The sequence below is a fragment of the Phacochoerus africanus genome, chromosome 8 (assembly GCF_016906955.1).
Source record: "Phacochoerus africanus isolate WHEZ1 chromosome 8, ROS_Pafr_v1, whole genome shotgun sequence".
NCBI classification, from domain to species: domain Eukaryota; kingdom Metazoa; phylum Chordata; class Mammalia; order Artiodactyla; family Suidae; genus Phacochoerus; species Phacochoerus africanus.
In genome coordinates, this window is record NC_062551.1 from 43,992,453 (window position 1) to 44,012,980 (window position 20,528).

The 20,528-nt window shown below is 43.0% G+C and overlaps 1 protein-coding gene across 3 annotated transcripts in view; it reads left to right on the plus strand.

Moving 5' to 3' along the window:
* The window catches only part of GARRE1 (granule associated Rac and RHOG effector 1), a 96,911-nt gene that overhangs the window by 35,290 nt on the left and 41,093 nt on the right, over positions 1–20,528 (plus strand). For all 3 annotated transcript variants that reach the window (XM_047788614.1, XM_047788613.1, XM_047788616.1), the window contains exon 2: positions 4,186–5,464. In XM_047788614.1, coding sequence (XP_047644570.1) covers positions 4,970–5,464 — 495 coding nt within the window. In that variant the 5' untranslated portion in view covers positions 4,186–4,969. The remainder of the gene's footprint in view (positions 1–4,185; positions 5,465–20,528) is intronic.

Below are 20,528 nucleotides of genomic sequence, written 5' to 3' on the forward strand. Positions count from 1 at the left end.
GAAACTCCCCACTTTTCTCTTTTTAAATTGATATATTATTCTCATACCATAAAATTCACCATTTTAAAGTGTGAAATTCGGAGTTGCCATTGTGGGGCAGCGGTAACAAACCCGACTAGCATCCATGAGGATGCAGGTTCGATCCCTGGCCCCATTCAGTAGGGTAAGGATCTGGCATTGATGTGAGCTTCGGTGTAGGTCGAAGACATGGCTTGTATCTGGCGTGGCTGTGGCATAGATTGGCAACAGCAGCTCTGATCTGGCCCCTACCCTGGGACTTCCATATGCTGCAGGTGCAGCCTTAAAAAGATAAAATAAGATGTGAAATTCAGTGGGTTTTAGTATATAACAAAATTATACAATTATTATTACTGTCTAATTCCAGAATGTCTTCATTATCTCAAAAAGAAACTCTATTAATTGTCACTTCCCATTCCCTTCCTCTCTTCAATTCCTGGCAACCACTAATCTACTTTTTTTTGTCTTTATGGATTTGCCTTATCTGGATGTTTCATATCAGTGGAATCTCACAGTATATGACCTCTGTTTTTGGCTTTTTTCTCATATACCACAGTGTTTTCAAGGTCCAGGCATGCTGTAGTATTTATCAATACTTCATTCTTTTTTGGCTGTGCCCATGGCATGTGGAGGTTCCTGGGCCAGGGATTGAACTCGCACTCACAGCAGTGACGCCAGATCCTTAACCAGTGGGCCACCAGGGAACTCCACTACATTCTTTTTTTTTCTTTCTATGACTGCATCTGTGGCATGTGGAAGTTCCTGAGCTAAGGGTCAAATAGAAGCTGCAGCTGCCCGCTTTGCAACAGCCACAGCAATGCCAGATCCTTAATCCACTGGAGGAAGGCCAAAGATTGAACCTGCATCCTCACGGACACTATGTCTGATTCTTAACCCGCTGAGCCACAGTGGGTACCCCACACTTCATTCTTTTTGATAGGTGAATAATATTCTTTTTATGGTATGCCTTTTTGTTTATTTATTCATCAGTTGATTGTCATGAGTTGTTCCACTTTGGGCTATTATGAATAATGATACTATGGACATTCATGTGCACGTTTTTATGTAAACTTTTGTTTTCAGTCTTCTGAAAACTGAAGTTAAGAGACTTAAGAAATTGCTTGGTCTGTGGCACCTCTTTGTTTAACATTTTGAGGAACTGCCAAACTGCCTTTCACAGTAGCATCATCATTTCACATTCTCACCAGCAGTTTGTGAGGGTTCCAGTTTCTCCACATTCTCACCCACACTTGTTTTCTGTTTTGTTTTGTGTTTGTTTTTCCTGTAGTCATGCTAGCATGTGTGAAATGGTAACTTACTGTGATTTATTTGTATTTCCCTAGTGACTATCCATGTTGAGCCTCATTTCATTTGCTTGTTGGCCAGTTGTATATCTTGTTGGCCAGTTGTATATCTTTTCTCAAATGTTTGTATCATTTGCCTGTCTTTTAATAGGTTATTTGTCATTTTATTGTTGACTTTTAAGAGTAATTTTATATTCTAGATACTAGACCCTTAATAGCTATATGAATTTTCAGTATTTCTGCCCAGACTGTGGGTTGTCCCTCCACCTTGATAGTGACCTTTGATGCACAAATGTTTTTAATTTTGATGAAGTCCAGTTTATCTCTTTTTTCTTTTGTTTTTTTGTGCTTTAAAATTTCATGTCTAAGGTGATCACAAAGATTTACATTTTCTTCTATGAGCTTTATAGTTATATATATATTTAAAACTATATGTATGTCAGTACTCTGCTGTCCTTATTACTTTATTTCTTTGGTCATCTTGGGTCCCTTTCATTTCCACTTGCATTTTAGGATCAGCTTGTCTCTTTCTATAAATAAAGGTAGTTCAAATTTCGATAGAGACTGCACTGAATTTGTAGACGCATTTGGTAAAGTAGCATATTTTTAGGCATTACAAGTTTAACGTTTATGACTTTTTTTTTTTTTAATATGTAAGTGTATGAGTCTTGCTTCACCTTCTAGAATCATCTGGTAAAGGAATGGGGGTGGCCTTTCAGAGCCAGAAATACTAGTGTGCAACACAGAACAAAGAAAGTTGCCTCTCAGGGCTGCTCAAGACCCTCACTGCAGCCACCTGCAGGTGATGGTTTTCCTTTACAGACACACAGTGTCTCTGTGAGCCGCCTTCCATCCTGCAGCCCTCCTGTCGAGGGCGTCTTTGCTACACTGGAATTTGTACAGCCACATTGATTATAATGAAACATTTTAGATGTGATTGCCTTATTGTAATGACTTTGAGAAAGGAAGATTTGGTAGATTTCTTACATATAGCTGTTTGATATCTTAGTTTCTTTTTTATTGTTGTTTTTGTTTGTTTGTTTGTTTTGTCTTTTTGCCAATTCTTGGGCCACTTCCCGTGGCACATGGAGGTTCCCAGGCTAGGGGTCGAATCGGAGCTGTAGTCGCCGGCCTACACCAGAGCCACAGCAACACAGGATCTGAGCCGCGTCTGCGACCCACACCACAGCTCACGGCAACGCCGGATCCTTAACCCACTGAGCGAGGCCAGGGATCAAACCCGCAACCTCATGGTTCCTAGTCGGATTCATTAACCACTGAGCAACAACGGGAATTCCGATATCTTATTTCTTAAAAAGCTTATTAGAGTTTTTTTTTTGAGTCAAGATTCTCTTGAACCCAGAGTTACAAATTGTGGCCAGTGAGTTGGATTTATATACTAGCTGGGTTAGGGTTGCTGCAGTTTTATCAGAGTATGTGTTTGTATCCACACTCTTCTCATCTCTTGTTCTTGTAATCTGCTTACCCTCCTGGGTTCCTTATGCAATTGTAGAACCTTAAAGGAGGCATGGTAGTTGGCTGTGATGAGTGACAAGGTATGACTTGTATTTATTTTTATCTACCAAAAAAAAGGAAAATGGAAAGAAAGAAAGCCTAGGAGTTCCCATCGTGGCTCAGTGGTTAATGAATCTGACTAGGAACCATGAGGTTGCGGGTTCGATCCCTGGCCTCGCTCAGTGGGTTAAGGATCTGGTGTTGCCATGGGCTGTGGTGTAGGTCACAGATGTGGCTCAGATCCTGTGTTGCTGTGGCTCTGGCGTAGGCCGGCAGCAACAGCTCTGACTAGACCCCTAGCCTGGGAACCTCCATAAGCCATGGGAGCAGCCCTAGAAAAGGCATAAAGACCAAAAAAAAGTAAGCCTACCAATAAATAGACCAAACTATATATAGTTTAGACATTGTATAGATTGAAGTTTAATATAGCCTTCATGTAACACACAATAAAAGATATTTGAACTCTTGTTATGTTTGGGAACACAGATAGTTCAGGCAAATGTAAACCTGATGTTACCTATGTGGGAAGAATCACAGTACTCCACTGTTGTAGGAATGACAACCAGAGATGTCCAGACCTTGCTGTTTGCAGCTATCCAGAGCCAGGGGTTCTATAGAAGCCACCCCAGGGTATAAGAACCAGCACACCCTGCCAGGCTACCCTTCGAACATCTGGAGGGCAATTTGACATAGAAGAATCCTATCAGCAATCTGACCAGCCACTTACTCTGTCTTTCTGTATGCTGCCCTTCAGCCCAGCTGGGTATCCTGAATAGACCATAAACTATCCTGCTTCAGGGTCTTTGCTGTGGTGGTCCTTTCACGTGGTGAGCTCCAGCCATCCCTTTTGCACCTGTTAAAACCTACCTACCTCAGAGTAACATTTTCTTCATAACAGTCTTCCTGGTTTCTCTCAGTCTGGACTCATCACTCCGTTTTCCAGTCCCCCTTAAGGTTTTGTGAGTGCTCTGCTTGTCAACAACCCTCCCCTGATCTGGGTACTCTTCCCATCCTCTTAGAGGCTTGTGAATTCTTTGAGGAGGAAACAAGGGAATGCAAAACACGAATATGAGTCCAGGCCCTGCTTGATGTCAGCCTTAGCTTTGGAGTGGTTAGTGTGGAATCAGACTTTTCTTTTGCATTATTTTTATACAAAAACTTGAGGCATTTTCTAGCAGTCATCATATCATAGTTCCACTCTCACTGTTGGACCTGCTTTTATAAGGTTTTTGTATCGCTTATTTAGTTGGAGCCCACCTTTGTGGATAATGGCATTTCAAGAGTTAATGTTCCAGAATTACTCACTGTCCTGTAACTTTCCTAACTGTCTTATTTTTCCCCCTTACAGGAAATGACTTAGAAGCCTTACAAATATATCTGTGCATTCTTGCTTCAGACTTTACAGTTGAGGGCCAACCCAGCCTGGAAGCACCTCTTATTAATGTTACAAGGAAACCGCTACCTCAGCAAACAAAAGGAAAGAAGGAGAAGACTTATAGTAACAAATGCCATTTTTAAAAGAAAACAAAACTTGTTTTCAGAAAATACTAAAGGAAATTTGGAAATCTTTCTCATAGGGAAGAATGGTAAATGGATTTGGCAGGCAGGCTCTGTCAAAATTCTGCAGAGATTTGATCTTCCTTCCTAAGGACTTAGTGTGAAATAATTCTGTACTGCTTTTTAAATTGCTGTTGATCAGCTTGTGGGTTTGGGGGTTCTAACTTTTCTGGTATATTGAAGATACATTATATTACATTTTTTAAAGTTAAGTTATTTTTCTGCCATTGTAAATACAAGTATCAAAGTATTCTTGCAAAGGTAAACATTTTTCTCAGCAAGCATATCTTTTTATTAAGAGAGTGGAATGCTAACAGTTCTTATGTAGCATTTTGGACACACTTTTATTTTTTGTCAGAGGTCCTGCCTACACTGAAAATATTAATGATATAAACCTGTTGTCCTTTTCTCATCTGCGTTGGATCACATGGTCACCTGCCTCATGGAAATGCCTTTTTTAAAACTTCTATTTGCAGAACTCCACTATTTTTATACCTAGCTACAGTTTTAGGGGAGAAAGAAAGGAATCAGAACACTGACCCTCTCACGGTCGCCAGGACAGTTCCCCTTCCCGCATGTATTGCTGCAGTGCCCAGGACAGTAAAATGGACTACAAGCGGCGCTTCCTGCTTGGCGGGTCCAAGCAGAAGGTGCAGCAGCACCAGCAGTACCCGATGCCCGAGCTGGGCCGAGCATTGAGTGCTCCTCTGGCATCTGCTGCCACCACCGCCCCCCTGGGCAGTCTGACTGCTGCAGGCAGCTGCCACCATGCCATGCCCCACTCCACCCCCATCGCTGACATCCAGCAGGGCATCTCCAAGTACCTGGACGCCCTCAACGTCTTCTGCCGTGCCAGTACTTTCCTCACAGATCTCTTCAGCACTGTGTTCAGGAACTCTCACTACTCCAAGGCAGCCATGCAACTCAAAGATGTGCAGGAGCACGTCATGGAAGCAGCCAGTCGGCTGACCTCGGCTATAAAGCCGGAGATCGCCAAGATGCTGATGGAGCTGAGTGCCGGGGCTGCAAACTTCACAGATCAGAAGGAATTCAGTCTCCAGGACATTGAGGTAGAGTATCTTCCCTGTGTCATACTTGGGTAGGAAAATGTACTCCAGAGGCAAGTGAGAATGTTGTCTTAGTTCTTTCCCAAATCACTGAAATGATGGTCTTCGCCCTCTTTCTACTGATACTCTGTCCTTGTGGGGGGAAAAAAAAAATTGCATGCCAGGTTCGGAACTACTTTAATTTCAAATAAAGTAGGATAAAAGATGATTAAACAAACAAATCAGCCTATATTTTATGCTCTTTAAATTTTTAAGTTGAAACTTAATTTCTAAATAACCTATTGTTAAAGTACATAGTAGGGGCTGAGAAGTCTAAATGTGATTTTTTTTTTTTTTGGTCAATTGTCATTATATAGGACCATTGATTTAATGTAAAATGTTCTACACATGTTTACAGGATAAACTATATTTCCAGATTTACAGCTGTTCACATTTGGTTGCATTTGATTCTTAGTTAATGCATTTCTTAGGGTCTTGTCTTTGATACTCAAAACGAAATGTTCTCCCTTTTTCAGGGCTCTTGATTAGAGGTGTGAGATTGGAATACAAATTTAATTCAGAATAAAGACACTTTCCCTTCCTTCATTTAGGAAATCATTTAATAATCTGTCATCTGTTAAATTAGCGTCACTGCTAGATTATTTAAATTATTTTTAGCTGCTCAGAGAGTTCTTCTGAGTTTGATTTTTCCGTGTGTCCTTGTCCATTTTAGCAGCACATCAGAGGTTGGGTTTCTGGATGCTAAAAGGGAGAAAATTGCTTTCCCATCCTGGGTTATATTTGATTTTAGGAAATCACCAATCTTCTGAGCCAAATCTGATGATTGAGGTGGCTGAATAAGCTAAACTTATATTGTCGTGGGTTTAGGGAGAAAAAAAATGTTAGACTGTTAAGTATTATGATTCATTTTTATTGTGTTTAAAAGTGATTTGGGGAGTTCCCGTCGTGGCGCAGTGGTTAACGAATCCGACTAGGAACCATGATGTTGCGGGTTCCATCCCTGCCCTTGCTCAGTGGGTTAATGATCCGGCATTGCCGTGAGCTGTGGTGTAGGTTGCAGACGCGGCTTGGATCCCGAGTTGCTGTGGCTCTGGCGTAGGCCGGTGGCTGCAGCTCCAGTTCGACCCCTAGCCTGGGAACCTCCACATGCCGTGGGAACGGCCCAAGAAATAGCAACAACAACAACAAAAAAAAAAAAGACAAAAAGACAAAAAAAAAAGTGATTTGGGGAGTTCCCATTGTGGCTCAGCGGGTTACTAACCCAGCTGGTATCCATGAGGACACAGGTTCCATCCCTGGCCTTGCTCAGCTGGTTTAGGATCCAATGTTGCCATGAGCTATATTATAGGTCACAGACATGGTTCAGATCTTGTGGCGGTGGCGCAGGCTGGCAGCTGTAGCTCTGATTCTACCCCTAGCCTGGGCATTTCCATACACTGCAGGTACAGCCCTTAAAAAAAAAAAACCAAAAAAACAAAACCAAAAACCCTGATTTTTGAAGGCATTTCCAAGAGGCAGTTGAAACTATTTTTGATAAGACACAGTAGTCTTGGTGTAAATCAGGCTTCATCAGACTTTTTCTGTAGAGGGCAAATAGTAAGTAAATTTTCAGCTTCATGGGCCACAAGTGCCTCTGTCACATATTCTTTGTTTTTTTTTTATTTTTTGGGTTTTTTTTTTTTTAATTTTTTTGGCTGAACCAGCAGCATGTGGAAGTTCCCAGACCAGGGATCGAACCTGTGCCACTGCAGTGAACTGAGCCTAGCGGTGACAGTGCCAGATCCTTAACCCACTGAGCCACAAGAGAACTCTACTTTTTTTTTTTTTAATAACCTTTTCAGAATTTGAGAACCAGTTTTGCCTTGTAGACCTGTCTATTCGTCTGTATTTGGCCTGTGGGCTATGGTTTGCTGAATCTGCTGTGTTAATATTTAATATCTTCCTTGTGTCATTCTGGTTTTTTTTGGTTTTTTTTTTTTTTTTTTGTCTTTTTGCTATTTCTTTGGGCCGCTCCCACGGCATATGGAGGTTCCCAGGCTAGAGGTCGAATCGGAGCTGTAGCCACTGGCCTACGCCACAGCCACAGCAACGCGGGATCCAAGCCACATCTGCAACCTACACCACAGCTCACGGCAACGCTGGATCATTAACCCACTGAGCAAAGGCAGGGACCGAACCCGCAACCTCATGGTTCCTAGTCGGATTCTTAACCACTGCGCCACGACGGGAACTCCTGTTTTAAACTTATACAAGTATATTTTAATTTCTATGATCATATTATATATTCAAAGAAATTATGATTTTGAAGTGTTTTTAAAATGGCTTGTCACAATTTAAAGTATTTTTTAAATTACACATGTAGGAGTTCCTGTCATGGCTCAGTGGAAACCAATCTGACTCGCATCCATGGGGACACAGGTTCAATCCCTGGCCTTGCTCAGTGGGTTAAGGATCCGGAGTTGCCATAAGTTGTGGTGTAGATTGCAGACACGGCTTGGATCCGGAGTTGCTATAGCTGTGGTGTAGGCCATCAGCTATAGCTCCAATTCGACCTGGGAACCTCCATATGCCATGGGTGGAGCCCTAAAAAGACACACACACACAAAATTACGCGTGTAAATCGTACTTAGAGCATATATTTTTTAAATGTACTTCTCAAAAGAAATTCATGCAATGAAACTTTAAGCAACTGCTGTACTCTCCCATCTCATTCCTTTTCCCAGAAAAGACCACTGTTAACTGGTTGGTGTGTGCTGTTCCAGGCTACTGTGTGTACATGCACAGCTGCGTATTCATGTATGTGTAGATGTACAACTTTGGCTTTTGTTTGTTACATAAAGAACCATGTTGTTCAGCCCCCAGTGTGCCTGGTTTCTGCTTTGCAGAGATGTGGCAAGAGAGCGGTTAGGGACTCTGACCTCTCAGAAAGTGTTGACCAGTATTAGACCCGGACTGTTACAGCTCTCACCGTATAATGACACAGGAGTTTTAACTTTATTTAGAATTTCAGGCAAGAGTTGTTTGAAAAATAAGGCCAGAGCCTTTTTACCTGAACATTATTGAGCTTTTCTTCAGGCCATGCCACCAGGTGCTGGAGGAGGCAGAGCTAGGCCTCCAAGGGCATTTGCTCTCCCACCACACAGGTCACGTGCCCTTGCTCCCCAGTTGAGGACAGCCGGAGAAGGCTGAACCAGCCCTGAGGAGTTGGGGACCTACCTTGTCCCTTCTGCTTTCCTGGGACCAGCACGGACCACTTGAGCTGAGAAGGGGAAATATTTCTTATTGTCATGGTCTGGAATTTTGGCTTGACTCTCTTTCCCTGTGAAATGTGATTAGGATAGCTGGAATACAACCAGATTTTTGTTCATAATGGGCTAAACAGACTTTCAGAGGCTAGATTGGAAATTAAGTACTGTTGATGGGTTTTAGAATCTATGCACATATTCTACATTTCAAACTGCTGACTTATAAGTAAATCCCAAGATGTGACCACCAAATGTAGGCCTGCAGACTTAACATGTTGGTTTTTCCACAGAGCAGTATTTATTGTTTCTGGAATTTATGTACTACTGCCATGGTCCAAAAAGGGTTGCTCTCCCAAGATAGTCATCAACTCAGATGGAATGGCTAGGCATTTGGAGTCTTTTTCCTGTTGGTCTTTTAAAGGTTTTATCAGCAAGGCCCAGAGAGGCTCTTTAACATTCATTCTTGGGAAGGGAGTTCTCATCGTGGTGTAGCGGAAACGAATCCGACTAGTATCCATGAGGATGCGAGTTTGATCCCTGGCCTTGCTCAGTGGGTCGGGGATCCCATGTTGCTGTGGCTGTGGGGCAGGCCGGCAGCTGTAGCTCTGATTTGACCCCTAGCCTGGGAACTTCCTTATGCCACAGGTGCAGCCCTAAATAAATAAATAAATAAATAAATAAATAAATAAACAAACAAATAAATAAATAAATAAAACATTCCTGGGGAAAGAAGTCTCTTGGCCTAACATTGCTGAACTTGACTGGCTAGGCAAGGACCTTTGCTCAGGCACTTAGCCCAGGACTAAGGAAAGCCCTGAATTCAGTATTCAAAGGCTTGGACACTTTTAATCTATGACAGAGCACCCATCCCACTGCCCTAGCCCTGAAGATGGTCAAAACATGCTTCTAATGCTCCCTTACGTACGGCCAGGTTGGGGATATGCTCGTTGATGCTGGTGCCTCTATCTAGGAGCGGCAGTTGCTGACTTTGTGCTCTTGGGCAAGCAGGGTATACATGAGTCCTGTCCAGTCTGTACTCATCAGTAACTCTGCCCCTTACCCAGGTTTCATCCTCGTAATCTCACTGTTAAGAGAAATAAATTGTGACTGTGGTGCTTCATTAGTTAACTAGTGCTTGTGACACTGTTTATTATGGGGCACGGAGTCAGAACATGTGGGTTTAGAAAATGACTCTGCTTCTTACTGTCTGTATGGCCTTGAGCAAATCATCTGACATCTCTATGCTTCAGTTTGCCATCTATAAAATGGAATTACCACCCGCCTCCCAGAGTTCTTTTGAGGATCAGAAGCGATTCATGTGTGTGAACCACTGTACCCAGTTAATTGTCATCATCATCACTTATTATTATTGCTTCCACCTGGCTTGAAAGGTGCCATTAGCCCTTCTCTGAAGTACAGAGCACAATTATATACAAAACCAATGTACAGAAATGTACAATGAGAGAAATGTACAGCAGACTGTTCTTCTCACTGGAACCCTTTTAGGTGGAAAAAGTTGCCACTCCTGAAACATTTGCTCTGCTCATTTCTTTCCTGGTTCTTGAGGTAGACACCTCCCTCTCTTCTCTGTTGTCTCCTCTTGCGGTGTTACAGGGTGACTGCAGTATGACCTTGCCTGATGTAGAAACTGCCAGGACCTTTTCAGCATAGAAGCCCTGTGGGACCTCTTCTGCTAACAGTCGCTGCTCTGTTTGCCTTGCACCTGGAGTGGGGGTACATAGGGAGCAAGTGCAGGAGGAGGTGGGGACATCTTGGAATATACTTGCAGTAGCTAGGAACCTTTGAACAAGCCAGTCGACAGTTTAGGTAGGATTTTTCCACCTCTAGACTTATAGACAATGTACACTTTACACTGTATATGAACTGAAATGTTGTCTAAAATAAGAAATATGATCTTAATCAAGTGCTTCATGGGGCTTCCTTTGTCTAAGTCTCAAACTATCCATCCAGCCAAAAGGTGAACTTGGGAAAAATATGGTTTCCCATGTTGAATTTGTTCTTTGTACAAAGCTTTGACATCCCAGAGCATTTTTGAGACTGCACAGGTCTCTAGCTCTCTCTTTGAGGCATCTCCACTGGGTGGTTTTTATGACTGTGTTGATTCCAGTGTTCCTGTAAAATGCCAGCCTGCATGAGTTGAGTGGCTGTGAGTTCTCTTGGACTTTATCTACCTCAATCTCCTTTGTCGTAGGAACCTCTTATCCCAACTGAAGATCATTTGCAAATAAAACATGTACTTCACATTAAAGAAGTATAGACAATCCCATAACTTGGTTTTTTTGTTAGAAAGTTGCACATGTCAACTTTTTACAAACGTCCATCACTTGTCTTAAACAAAATTACTTTTTCAGTGCAAATATAAATAAAAGAAACAAATTGACTTGTGGTTCATGCATTCATTCCACAAATACTTATTGGACACTTTGTACCAGGGACTGTTCCAGACACAGAGGGCACAGCTGTGAACAAGAAGAAATTCCTCCCTTTACATAGATAGTTGAGGTCTGTGATCTTATTAGAGAAGGCAGTTAGAAAGGACATCACTGAGGAGTTCCCACTGTGGCTCAGCAGTAACAAACCCGACTGGTATCCATGAGGACTCGGGTTCAATCCCTGGCCCCGCTAAGTGGGTTAAAGATCTGGTGTTGCTGTGAGCTGCGGTGTAGGTCGAAGATGGGGCTCGAATCCCCAGTGTTGCTGTGGCTGTGTAGGCTGGCAGCTACAGCTCCAATTCGACCCCTCGCCTGGGAAGTTCCATATGCCTCAGGTGTGGCTTTAAAAAAAAAAAGAAGAGAGAAAAGGCATCACTCAGAATGTGATATTTGAGTAAAGAACTGAAGGTGAAGGAGTGAGCCCCAATGATAACCAGGAAAGGGGATTCCAGGCAGAGGGAACAGCTAGTGCAGAGTTCCTGAGGCAGGAGCAAACTTGAATGTTTGAAGAGCAGTGAGGGCCTGTTGTGGCTGAAACATTGAGCAAAAGGGAGACACTAGGGGTGAGGTCAGAAAGGTAAAGAGGTCAGCCTCTGGAGGGAAGGCGAAAGGAGGACAGAAAGACAAAGTGATGCCACTTGGCCCTTGACTGCGCGGGGGCTCTGGTTTCAACTTGGAGCCTCAGTGTTGATACAGGGTTCTCAGGAGTTGTATGTTTTTCAAGGGACTGTGTTTTATATCTTCCAGCATTTTTAGTGACTTCAAGTATAGTCGTCCCTTAATATCCACTGGGGGTACCAAAATCTGAAGGTTCTCAAGTCCTTTATGTAAAATATCATAGTCTTTGCATATAACCCACGCACATCCTCCAGTATACTTTAAATCATCTCTGGGTTACTTATAATACCTAATACAATATAAATGCTATGTAAATAGTTGTAAATACAATGTAAATGCTATGTAAATAGTTGTAAATACAATGTAAATGCTATGTAAATAGTTGCCTGTGTGCCAACTTCAAGTTTTGCTTTTTGGAACTTTCTGGAATATTTTTCCCTCAAATATTTCTGATCTGCAGTTGGTTGCGCATGCAGATGTGGGACTTGTTCATACAGAGGGCCACTCTATCACCGCTTTGTAAATAGGCAGACATACTTTAAATTAAGTCTTTATGTAATTGAACCTTGGCTTTCAGTTTGGTGCACTGACAAACATCTTTGATGTACTATGTACCTGTGAATCTGAAATAATTTGTCAGCACTGACTGACTTCGAAGGACTTAAATTCAGGCATATTAACATTTATTTTGGATAGATATAAGCCAAAAAATACTACAGTGCAACAGTAATGGAAAATATAAGAAGCTAGTTTCAAAATGTGATTTTCATTAACCCTAATGGAATTAAATTTACATACTTTTTTTTTTCTTTGCCTAAAGGTAAAATCCAATGTTATTTACTTCCTTCTTGTTTTGGCTAGTTAATCTTCCATAATGAATTATGGAGTAAATATTTCCTAACTATATGTGCGAGATGATGATCCAAACTGCTGCTATTAATCAGAAACTGAAGTTCACTTCATAAAAAAACTTGTATAAATCCAATTTTCAGGCTGTTGTCAATTTCTAGTCACTCTTTTTGGCTTTTCTGTTTTCGAGGTGAATCTTTTTATCTAAATTGTCTTCATATTTTACTTTTAGAGGAAGCTACAATTAATTAGGCAGTTGGATTCTGCAAAACTTCATTGAGAACAATAAATAAGATTTATTGGAGTTCCTGTTGTGGCTCAGTGGTTAATGAACCAGACTAGCATCCATGAGGATGCAGGTTCGATTCCTGGCCTCACTCAGTGGGTTAAGGATCTGGTGTTGCTGTGAGCTGTGGTGTAGGTCGCAGATACGGCTCAGATCCCGAGTTGCTGTGGCTGTTGCTTAGACTGGCAACTGTAGCTCCAATTGAACCCCTAGCCTGGGAACCTCCATGTGCCGTGAATGCAGCCCTAAAAAGACAAAAGACAAAATAATAATAATAACAAGATTTACTGTCTGCCTAGCCCGTTCTGTGTAGGTGGAAGCCACTGGGGCCAGAGGGCATCAGCCACTCTGGAGAGACTGGACCCTTTGATTTGTTAGGCAATGCTGTGTACCCAACTCATTCTGAAAATTGCCAATTTTTAATAATAAAAGGAGAAAAATGAGAAATTAAGCACATTTCCTACTTCTCCAGTACAGGTTTTTTTTAGGGCAACCAAATAGCCCTACTGGATGAGGAAGGGTTCTTTTATTTGAAAGAATCTCAGTATTCTTCTGTGTACAAAGGAGGATATGATTATAAAAAAAAAAAAAATCACTGTTTTGCAGACCATAATGAACTGACTGACTCACATGGGGATCAGTAATGGAGGATAAAACCATTTGGCGAAAGGCTGTTGGGGAACTTCAGAAGAGAGGAATCAGGTCTTCCTACCAAATCCATTTGTCAGCCTCAGCATCAGTGAATATGAGACAACTATATGATCATGTCTCCTGATAAGAACTACACAGCACTGGGAGTTCCCGTCATGACTCAGTGGAAATGAATCCAACTAGGAGCCATGAGGTTGTGGGTTCGATCCCTGGCCTGCCTTAGTGGGTTAAGGAGCTGGCGTTACCATGAGCTGTGGTATAGGTCGAAGATGCGGCTTGCATCCGACGTTGCTGTGGCAGTGGTATAGGCCGGCCCCTGTAGCTCTCATTAGACCTCTAGCCTGGGAATCTCCATATGCTGCTGGTGCGGCCCTAAAAAAAAAACAAAAAACAAAACAAAACAAAAGGAACTACACAGCACTCATCATGTATTCTTGCACTTATCTCTCCCTCCATACCCTGGAGTGGGGGTGGGGGTGGAGGAGACCCCCCTAAAATAACCTGATCAAGCCTCTAGAACAAATTCCCAATCTACAAGAAATATGGAGTATGGTAGGACAAGTTATAAAGCACCATGAGGAAATAATCCAGAATGTGGCATAAGCAGTTGATCCAATTTGTTCAACAACTCTAGCAGCATGAAGAAAAGTTAGGTAGAATGTTAAGAGGTATAAATTAAAAGAGAGCTGAAAGGTAAAAGAACCAAGTAAGATGAGCTTTTTGGGAGTCCTGTCGTGGCTCAGTAGTTAGCAAACATGACTAGTATCCATGAGGACTTGCATTCCATCCCTGGCCTCGCTCAGTGGGTTAAGGATCAGGCTTTGCCTTGAGCTTCAGTGTATGTCATAGACAAGGCTTGGATCTAGCGTTGCTGTAGCTCTGGCATAGGCTGGCAGCTACAGCTCCGATTTGACCCCTAGCTTGGGAACTTCCATATGCCGTGGGTGTGGCCCTAAGAAGACACACACACACAGAAAAAAATGAGCGTTTTGGAGTTGAGAGTCAAACAAAAAAAAGAGACATTTTAAAAGATAATTTGGGAACTTTGAACATGTACTGGGTCCTAGTTGATTGGGGTTTGCTTCAAAACATTCCAGCAAGAAAAAGTGGAGTTGGGGGGAAGGATGAAAAATACATGACAAAATGTTGTTGGTTATTGAAGTTTTTTGGTAGGTACACAGGGATTTTGTTACACTCTGTTGTTGTGTTTAGACATTGTCCAAGTCTAAAAAAGAGAGAGAAACTTAGGACCACACGATAGGAGTAATGTGTCAGGGACACCCAATAAATGATTCCCTTTCGTGGAATGATGTGTGCACGTGAAGTGGTCTTCTAACAGAAAGGCAAATATTTAGGAAAACTCTTCTGATTTCTGTCTACTCACAGAACACTGTGGTTCACTTCTGGCACTCTGGTTATAAGTTGTCGGCACAGGGTTTCCCACATGAAGCAATTCTGGATCACTCCTGACACTCTTCACCTGGAGGTAGCATCCATCTCACTGTTAAAGGCTCAGTCCCACAAGACTGCCCCCCTCCTTTTTCAACACCAGTTACAAGTCCAGTGTTACCCATGTTTTTGACTATATACTAGCTACGGATGAGAGGTTCTCCTGACCCCCTCCCCCTCTACAGGTTCGATAAATTTGCTAGAGCAGCACACAGAACTCAGGAAAACATTTTACTTACTAAATTATAGAAGGATATGACTCAGGAACAGCCAGATGAAAGATATGCATAAGGCAAGGTATGTGAGAAGTGCCGTGAGCTTCCATGCCCTCTCCAGGCGTGCCACCCTCTCAGCACCTCCACGTTCTATAACCCAGAAGCTTTCTTCTTCCCTTTTTTTTTTGCTTTTTAGGGCCACAACCACAGCACGTGGAGGTTCCCAGGCTAGGGGTCCAACTGGAACTACAGCTGCCAGCCTACACCACAGCCACAGCAATGCCAGATCCTTAACCCACTGAGCGAGGCCAGGGATCGAACCTGTAACCTCATGGTTCCTAGTCGGATTCATTTCTGCTGAGCCACAATGGGAACTCCAACCCAGAAGCTTTCTGAAACCCATCCTTTGGGCTGTTTCCAAGCCTTAATTACACAGGTGTGGCTGGTTAAATTCGTTGGCCGTTGGTGATCGAGGCTCTCTCCAGCCTTTTCCCCTCCCCAGGGGGGTGGTTAAGCTGAAAGTTTCAAATTTGGTTCCCCTGGCAACTGATCCCATCCCTAGGGACTTTCCAAAAGCCACCTCATTAACATAAACTCAGATATTGTTGAAAGAGGCTTGTTATGAATAGCAAAACATACTTTATCTCTCTTATCACTTAGAAAATTCCAAGGTTTGTAGGAGCTATGTGCCAGGAACTTTGGTAGAAGGCCAAAATATATATTTCTTAAAAATCACAGGTATCACGGGGAGTATTATTGAGTAAGGTATAGCAATGAGAAGAAAGGCAGGTGCTTTTCTGAAAAATGAAGAAAGTAAAAGTGAATCAGGGAAGAAAATGAGAGCAGAAAAGACACCTCTGAAGGCAGGACCCTGGCAGCAGGTAGGAGTCAAGGAAGGAATGCTGTGCTCATCACTTTGGTGACTAAAACAGCAACGTTGCTGTCTTTCAGGAGAATATGATTTAACATTTCATAGTCGCAAAAAGTCTTGAGTGAACGTAAGAGAAAAATGAGGTGTGATGGACAAGTTAGAAAGAACAGACATAAAAACAGTTCATGGACTGTAATTTTACATAGAACTAGCTCTCCTGAATCACGATCTGTTCTAAATGCTCATGGCTGCTGGTCAGGTTCTGAGGTTTCATAGAATTGGAGAATAGCCTGTTGTGACAGCCTCCATCATCTTTACAGATCCGGAATCTGACTGTGTAAAGATGACCCTTGCCTAATCCATCAGGGCCAGCATGCACAGGGTTTATGTCCTGTACCTCTCCAGTGCCTCAGGCCAGTGCTGTCTTCATGTGGAGGGACTTGTTTGCAGTGCCCATCCCTCCATGAGACAAGCTTTCTGACCTGGTTAATGCTGCAGTGTCCAGGCACGGGAAAGTAAAGGAACCCCTGTGAGTCCTTGCTCACTCCTGACCCCTCCCGAGGCCCTGCTAGCTGCTGGAGGAGGCCCCAGTCACCTGGCCTGCTTTCTCTTCACCTAGCTGCTGCCATCCACCCTCCAAGATAAAATACAGATGAGCTGGCTGCTAGCTGGCAGAGATGAGTGAGAACTATCTGTTGTGCTCCAGGCCTGATGGGCAAGACAGATAAATAAGCAGACTGTGACAGGAGGAGTGAGGAGTTCAGTGATGCAGGTGGAAAATAGCCTCAAGCCTGCTTCTGGATTGGTCAGCATCCCCCACCCAGCTCACCTTAAGGGGACCCAGCCTCCAGATCAGAACCTCCTGCCTCACCTGGGAGAGAAAGTTGTAGGCCCTGGTTACAGTTTAGATTTTATACAAAATGAGATAGGATTTATTTATTTATTTATTTTTATTTTTGGCCTCGCCTGTGGCATTTGGAAGTTCCCCGGGGCCAAAGTTCGAACCTGCACCACAGCGATGACCTGAGCGATGGTGGTGACAACACAAGACCCTTGACCTGCTGCACCACCAGGGAACTCCAAGATGGAATTTTCTCTTTTAATTTTTAAATTTTTTTATGGTACACCCACGGCATATGGAAGTTGCCAGGCCAGGGATAGAATCCAAGCCACAGCTGTGACCTTACACTGCAGCTGCAGTCATGCCGAGTCCTTTAACTCACTGCACCGGATTGGGGCTCAAATCCGTGCCCCCACAGCAACCTGAGCCACTGTGGTTGGATTCTTAACCCACTGCACTACAGCAGGAACTCCTGAGATAGGATTTTTAAAAGGGGGGTTTTGAGCAAGAGACTGATTTGAATTGCTTTTTTTGTTTGTTTGTTTTTGTCTTTTGTCTTTTTAGGGCCACACCCGTGGCATATGGAGGTTCCCAGGCTAGGGGTCCAGTCGGAGCTGTTCCTCCCAGCCTACGCCAGGGCCACTGCAACGCCAGATCCAAGCCGCATCTGCGACCTACACCACAGCTCACGGCAATTCTGGATCCTTAACCCACTGAGCAAGTGCAGGGGTCGAATCCTCAACCTCATGGTTCCTAGTCAGATTCATTTCCATTGCACCACAACGGGAACTCCCTGAATTGCTTTTTTAAAAATGCCATGGCTGCAAGTGACAGAAACCAAACTCAAAATAGCTTAAATGACAAAACAAAAAGAAGCTAAGAGTTATATAGTACTTACTTATGTCATGTGCTGTTCTGAGACCTTAACTCACTGAATTCTGTTAATAACCTTGTGAGTTAGGTGCTATTCATATTCTCATTTTACTGATGATGAGACAGGTGTGGAGAGGTTTAACAATTTATCAGAAGTTTCATGGCAAAAAATTAAAATCTTAAATAATAATTAAAAAAAAAAAAGTCTCTTGGCAGATGCAGACTTGAGACCCAGGCAGTCTGATCCTATAGAGTACAAATTCTTGGCTGTAGCACTGTACTGCCTCTCAACAAAACAATATATTGACTCCATGAAACTGAAGGAAGTTCATTCTCTGGGTATGGCTGGATCCAGGGGCTCACACAGTGCTGAGCAGACCCCGACTGTCTCCATGCCAGAGTCTCCAACAACCCAGCAGAAAGAGCACCTCTTTCTTTCAGGCTCATTGGTTTGGCTTGGACCACTCACTCACCTGTCCTTGGACCCTGTGGCCAGAAAGGTTAAACTCACGCACCTTCTGGTCAGGCCTGTCTTGTGTGCCTACTCCTGGGGCTGAGGTGCAGGCAGAGTTCCCCCTCACCCGTGCCACATGAGTGAGCGTGCAGGGCGAGTGGCTCCCTGGGGGCTGCTGCTTCCAGTGTGGGGAGGCCTCACTGCAGACGCCAGCTGCAGCGGGCAGAGGATGTGAAGGGGAGCATGTTTATGACCCTGGATACACCTGCTAAATTGTTTTGTCTTCCGGATTTTAGCAGTTTATTATGTCTTCTGTGAAGCCTTCTGTTATGTCTCTTAGTAAAGTTCCATAATTTCCTTTCTAGTGGCTGTGGATAGTCTTTAAATTCTTAAGGAATTTTTATTTTAGTTGCTATCATGAGTAAGATAATATTTAAAAGTTTTTTCTTCTTCTATAACATAGAAGCACCATTGCTTTTTATATTTTTGTCTTATCTCCTGCCATGTGACTAAACTCAATGATGCTAATGATTCAGTTGATTTGGGTTTTTTGTGTATGTGGTCATGTCTTCTACATGTGTCTCCCCGCTTCCAGTAGTTATATATCTTGTTGCATTGACCAGAGGTTTTTAATGTATAAAACCATCAGCTTTAGAGTTCCCGTTGTGGCTCAGCAGAAATGAATCTGACTAGCATCCATGAGGATGCAGGTTCAGTCCCTGACGTTGCTCAGGGAGTTAACGATCCCGCATTGCTGTGAGCTGTGGTATAGGTCCCAGACATGACTCAGATCCTGTGTGGCTGTGGCTGTGGTGTAGGCCAGAGGCTATAGCTCCGATTTGACCCCTAGCCTGGGAACCTCCCTATTCCACAAGTGAGCCCTAAAAAGATTTAAAAAAAAAAAAAAAAAAAGCTTTAAGAATGAGCATCTTTGTTTTGGTCCTAATTTTAATGGAATTGCTTTGGATGTGATACCACTGATTATTAATTTATCAAGCTAGTTTTTCTTATATATGATGCATGCTTATGGTAAAAAATACAAACATTTCTGAATGATGTAAGTCCCCTTCTCTGAAATGCTTCTCTCTTCCAGTTCCATCCCAGTCCCAGATAGAAGTACTATCAATTGTTTTATGTATCTGTGCAGATAGCAGCACAAACATATACGGAAGATACATCTTTTTATTCCCTTATACATACCCTTTATTCCCTGAACAGCGTACCCACTAATTATAATTCTCAGTTTGAAAGAATAAATTCTCAGAGGTTCCTATTGTGGCTCAGCGGGTTAAGGACCCGAGTAGTATCCATGAGGATGTGGATTCCATCCCTGGCCTCGCTCAGTGGGTTAAGGATCCAGCATTGCCGCAACCTGCAGCATAGGTTGCAGGTGCAGCTCAGATCTGGTGTTGCTGTGGCTGTGGTATAGACTGGTAGCTGCAGCTCCAATTCAACTCCTAGCCCAGGAACTTTCCATGTGCCACAGGTGTAGCCCTGAAAAAAAAAGAAAAGAAAAAGAAAGAATAATTCTCAGTTTGAAAGGATAGCATATAATTCCAAGGCATAACCACCTGACTCTTCATTCATGGACAAGTGTGTCATGTGAAGGAAACACTGCATGGTTTATGCCTTTCTTTCTCCAGAAGAGTGGTGATCTCCCCCGTGCCTGTTGGTGATGTCACCCTCAGCGTAAGCTCTGGGTTGTCGTTGGTCTCTGTGGGCTGGCTGCAGAAGAGCTGTGCAGGGAAGGAAAACAGGAAGAGTTCTGGGGGTAGTGATTTCATGTAAGATGCCAATATCATGATATCCCGCCCACAGCTATACAGTCGCCATACTGCTCTTGGCCTAGTTTGGTGCTTTTATATGGAGAAGAGAATAGCAACTGCTTTCTTTTCTTCTTTCAACCAGGATTGTTTGGAAGGATTGTCTAAGTTGTTCCAGGCAATGAGAAGGCAACAGAGAGTGAAACGAAGACCCTGTCCACATCCAGCTCAACTCCTAGTTTGGGAAATAGACAAAAAAAAATAAATGGCACATAATGTCAGGTAGTGAGAGGTGCTATGAGGAGAAATAAAGAAGGATGAGTTAGGAGAGGGAGAGGAAAGGTCTCTCTGAGGACGGGACATTTGAGCAGTGCCTGTCAGAACATCAGCATGTTGTTCTAGAAAGGGTAGTGGTTCATTTGCAAATGAGGTTGGGGGCCCTCCCCCAGAGGACACACTCGGCAATGTCTAGAAGTATTTTTGTTTCTCACAAAAATGA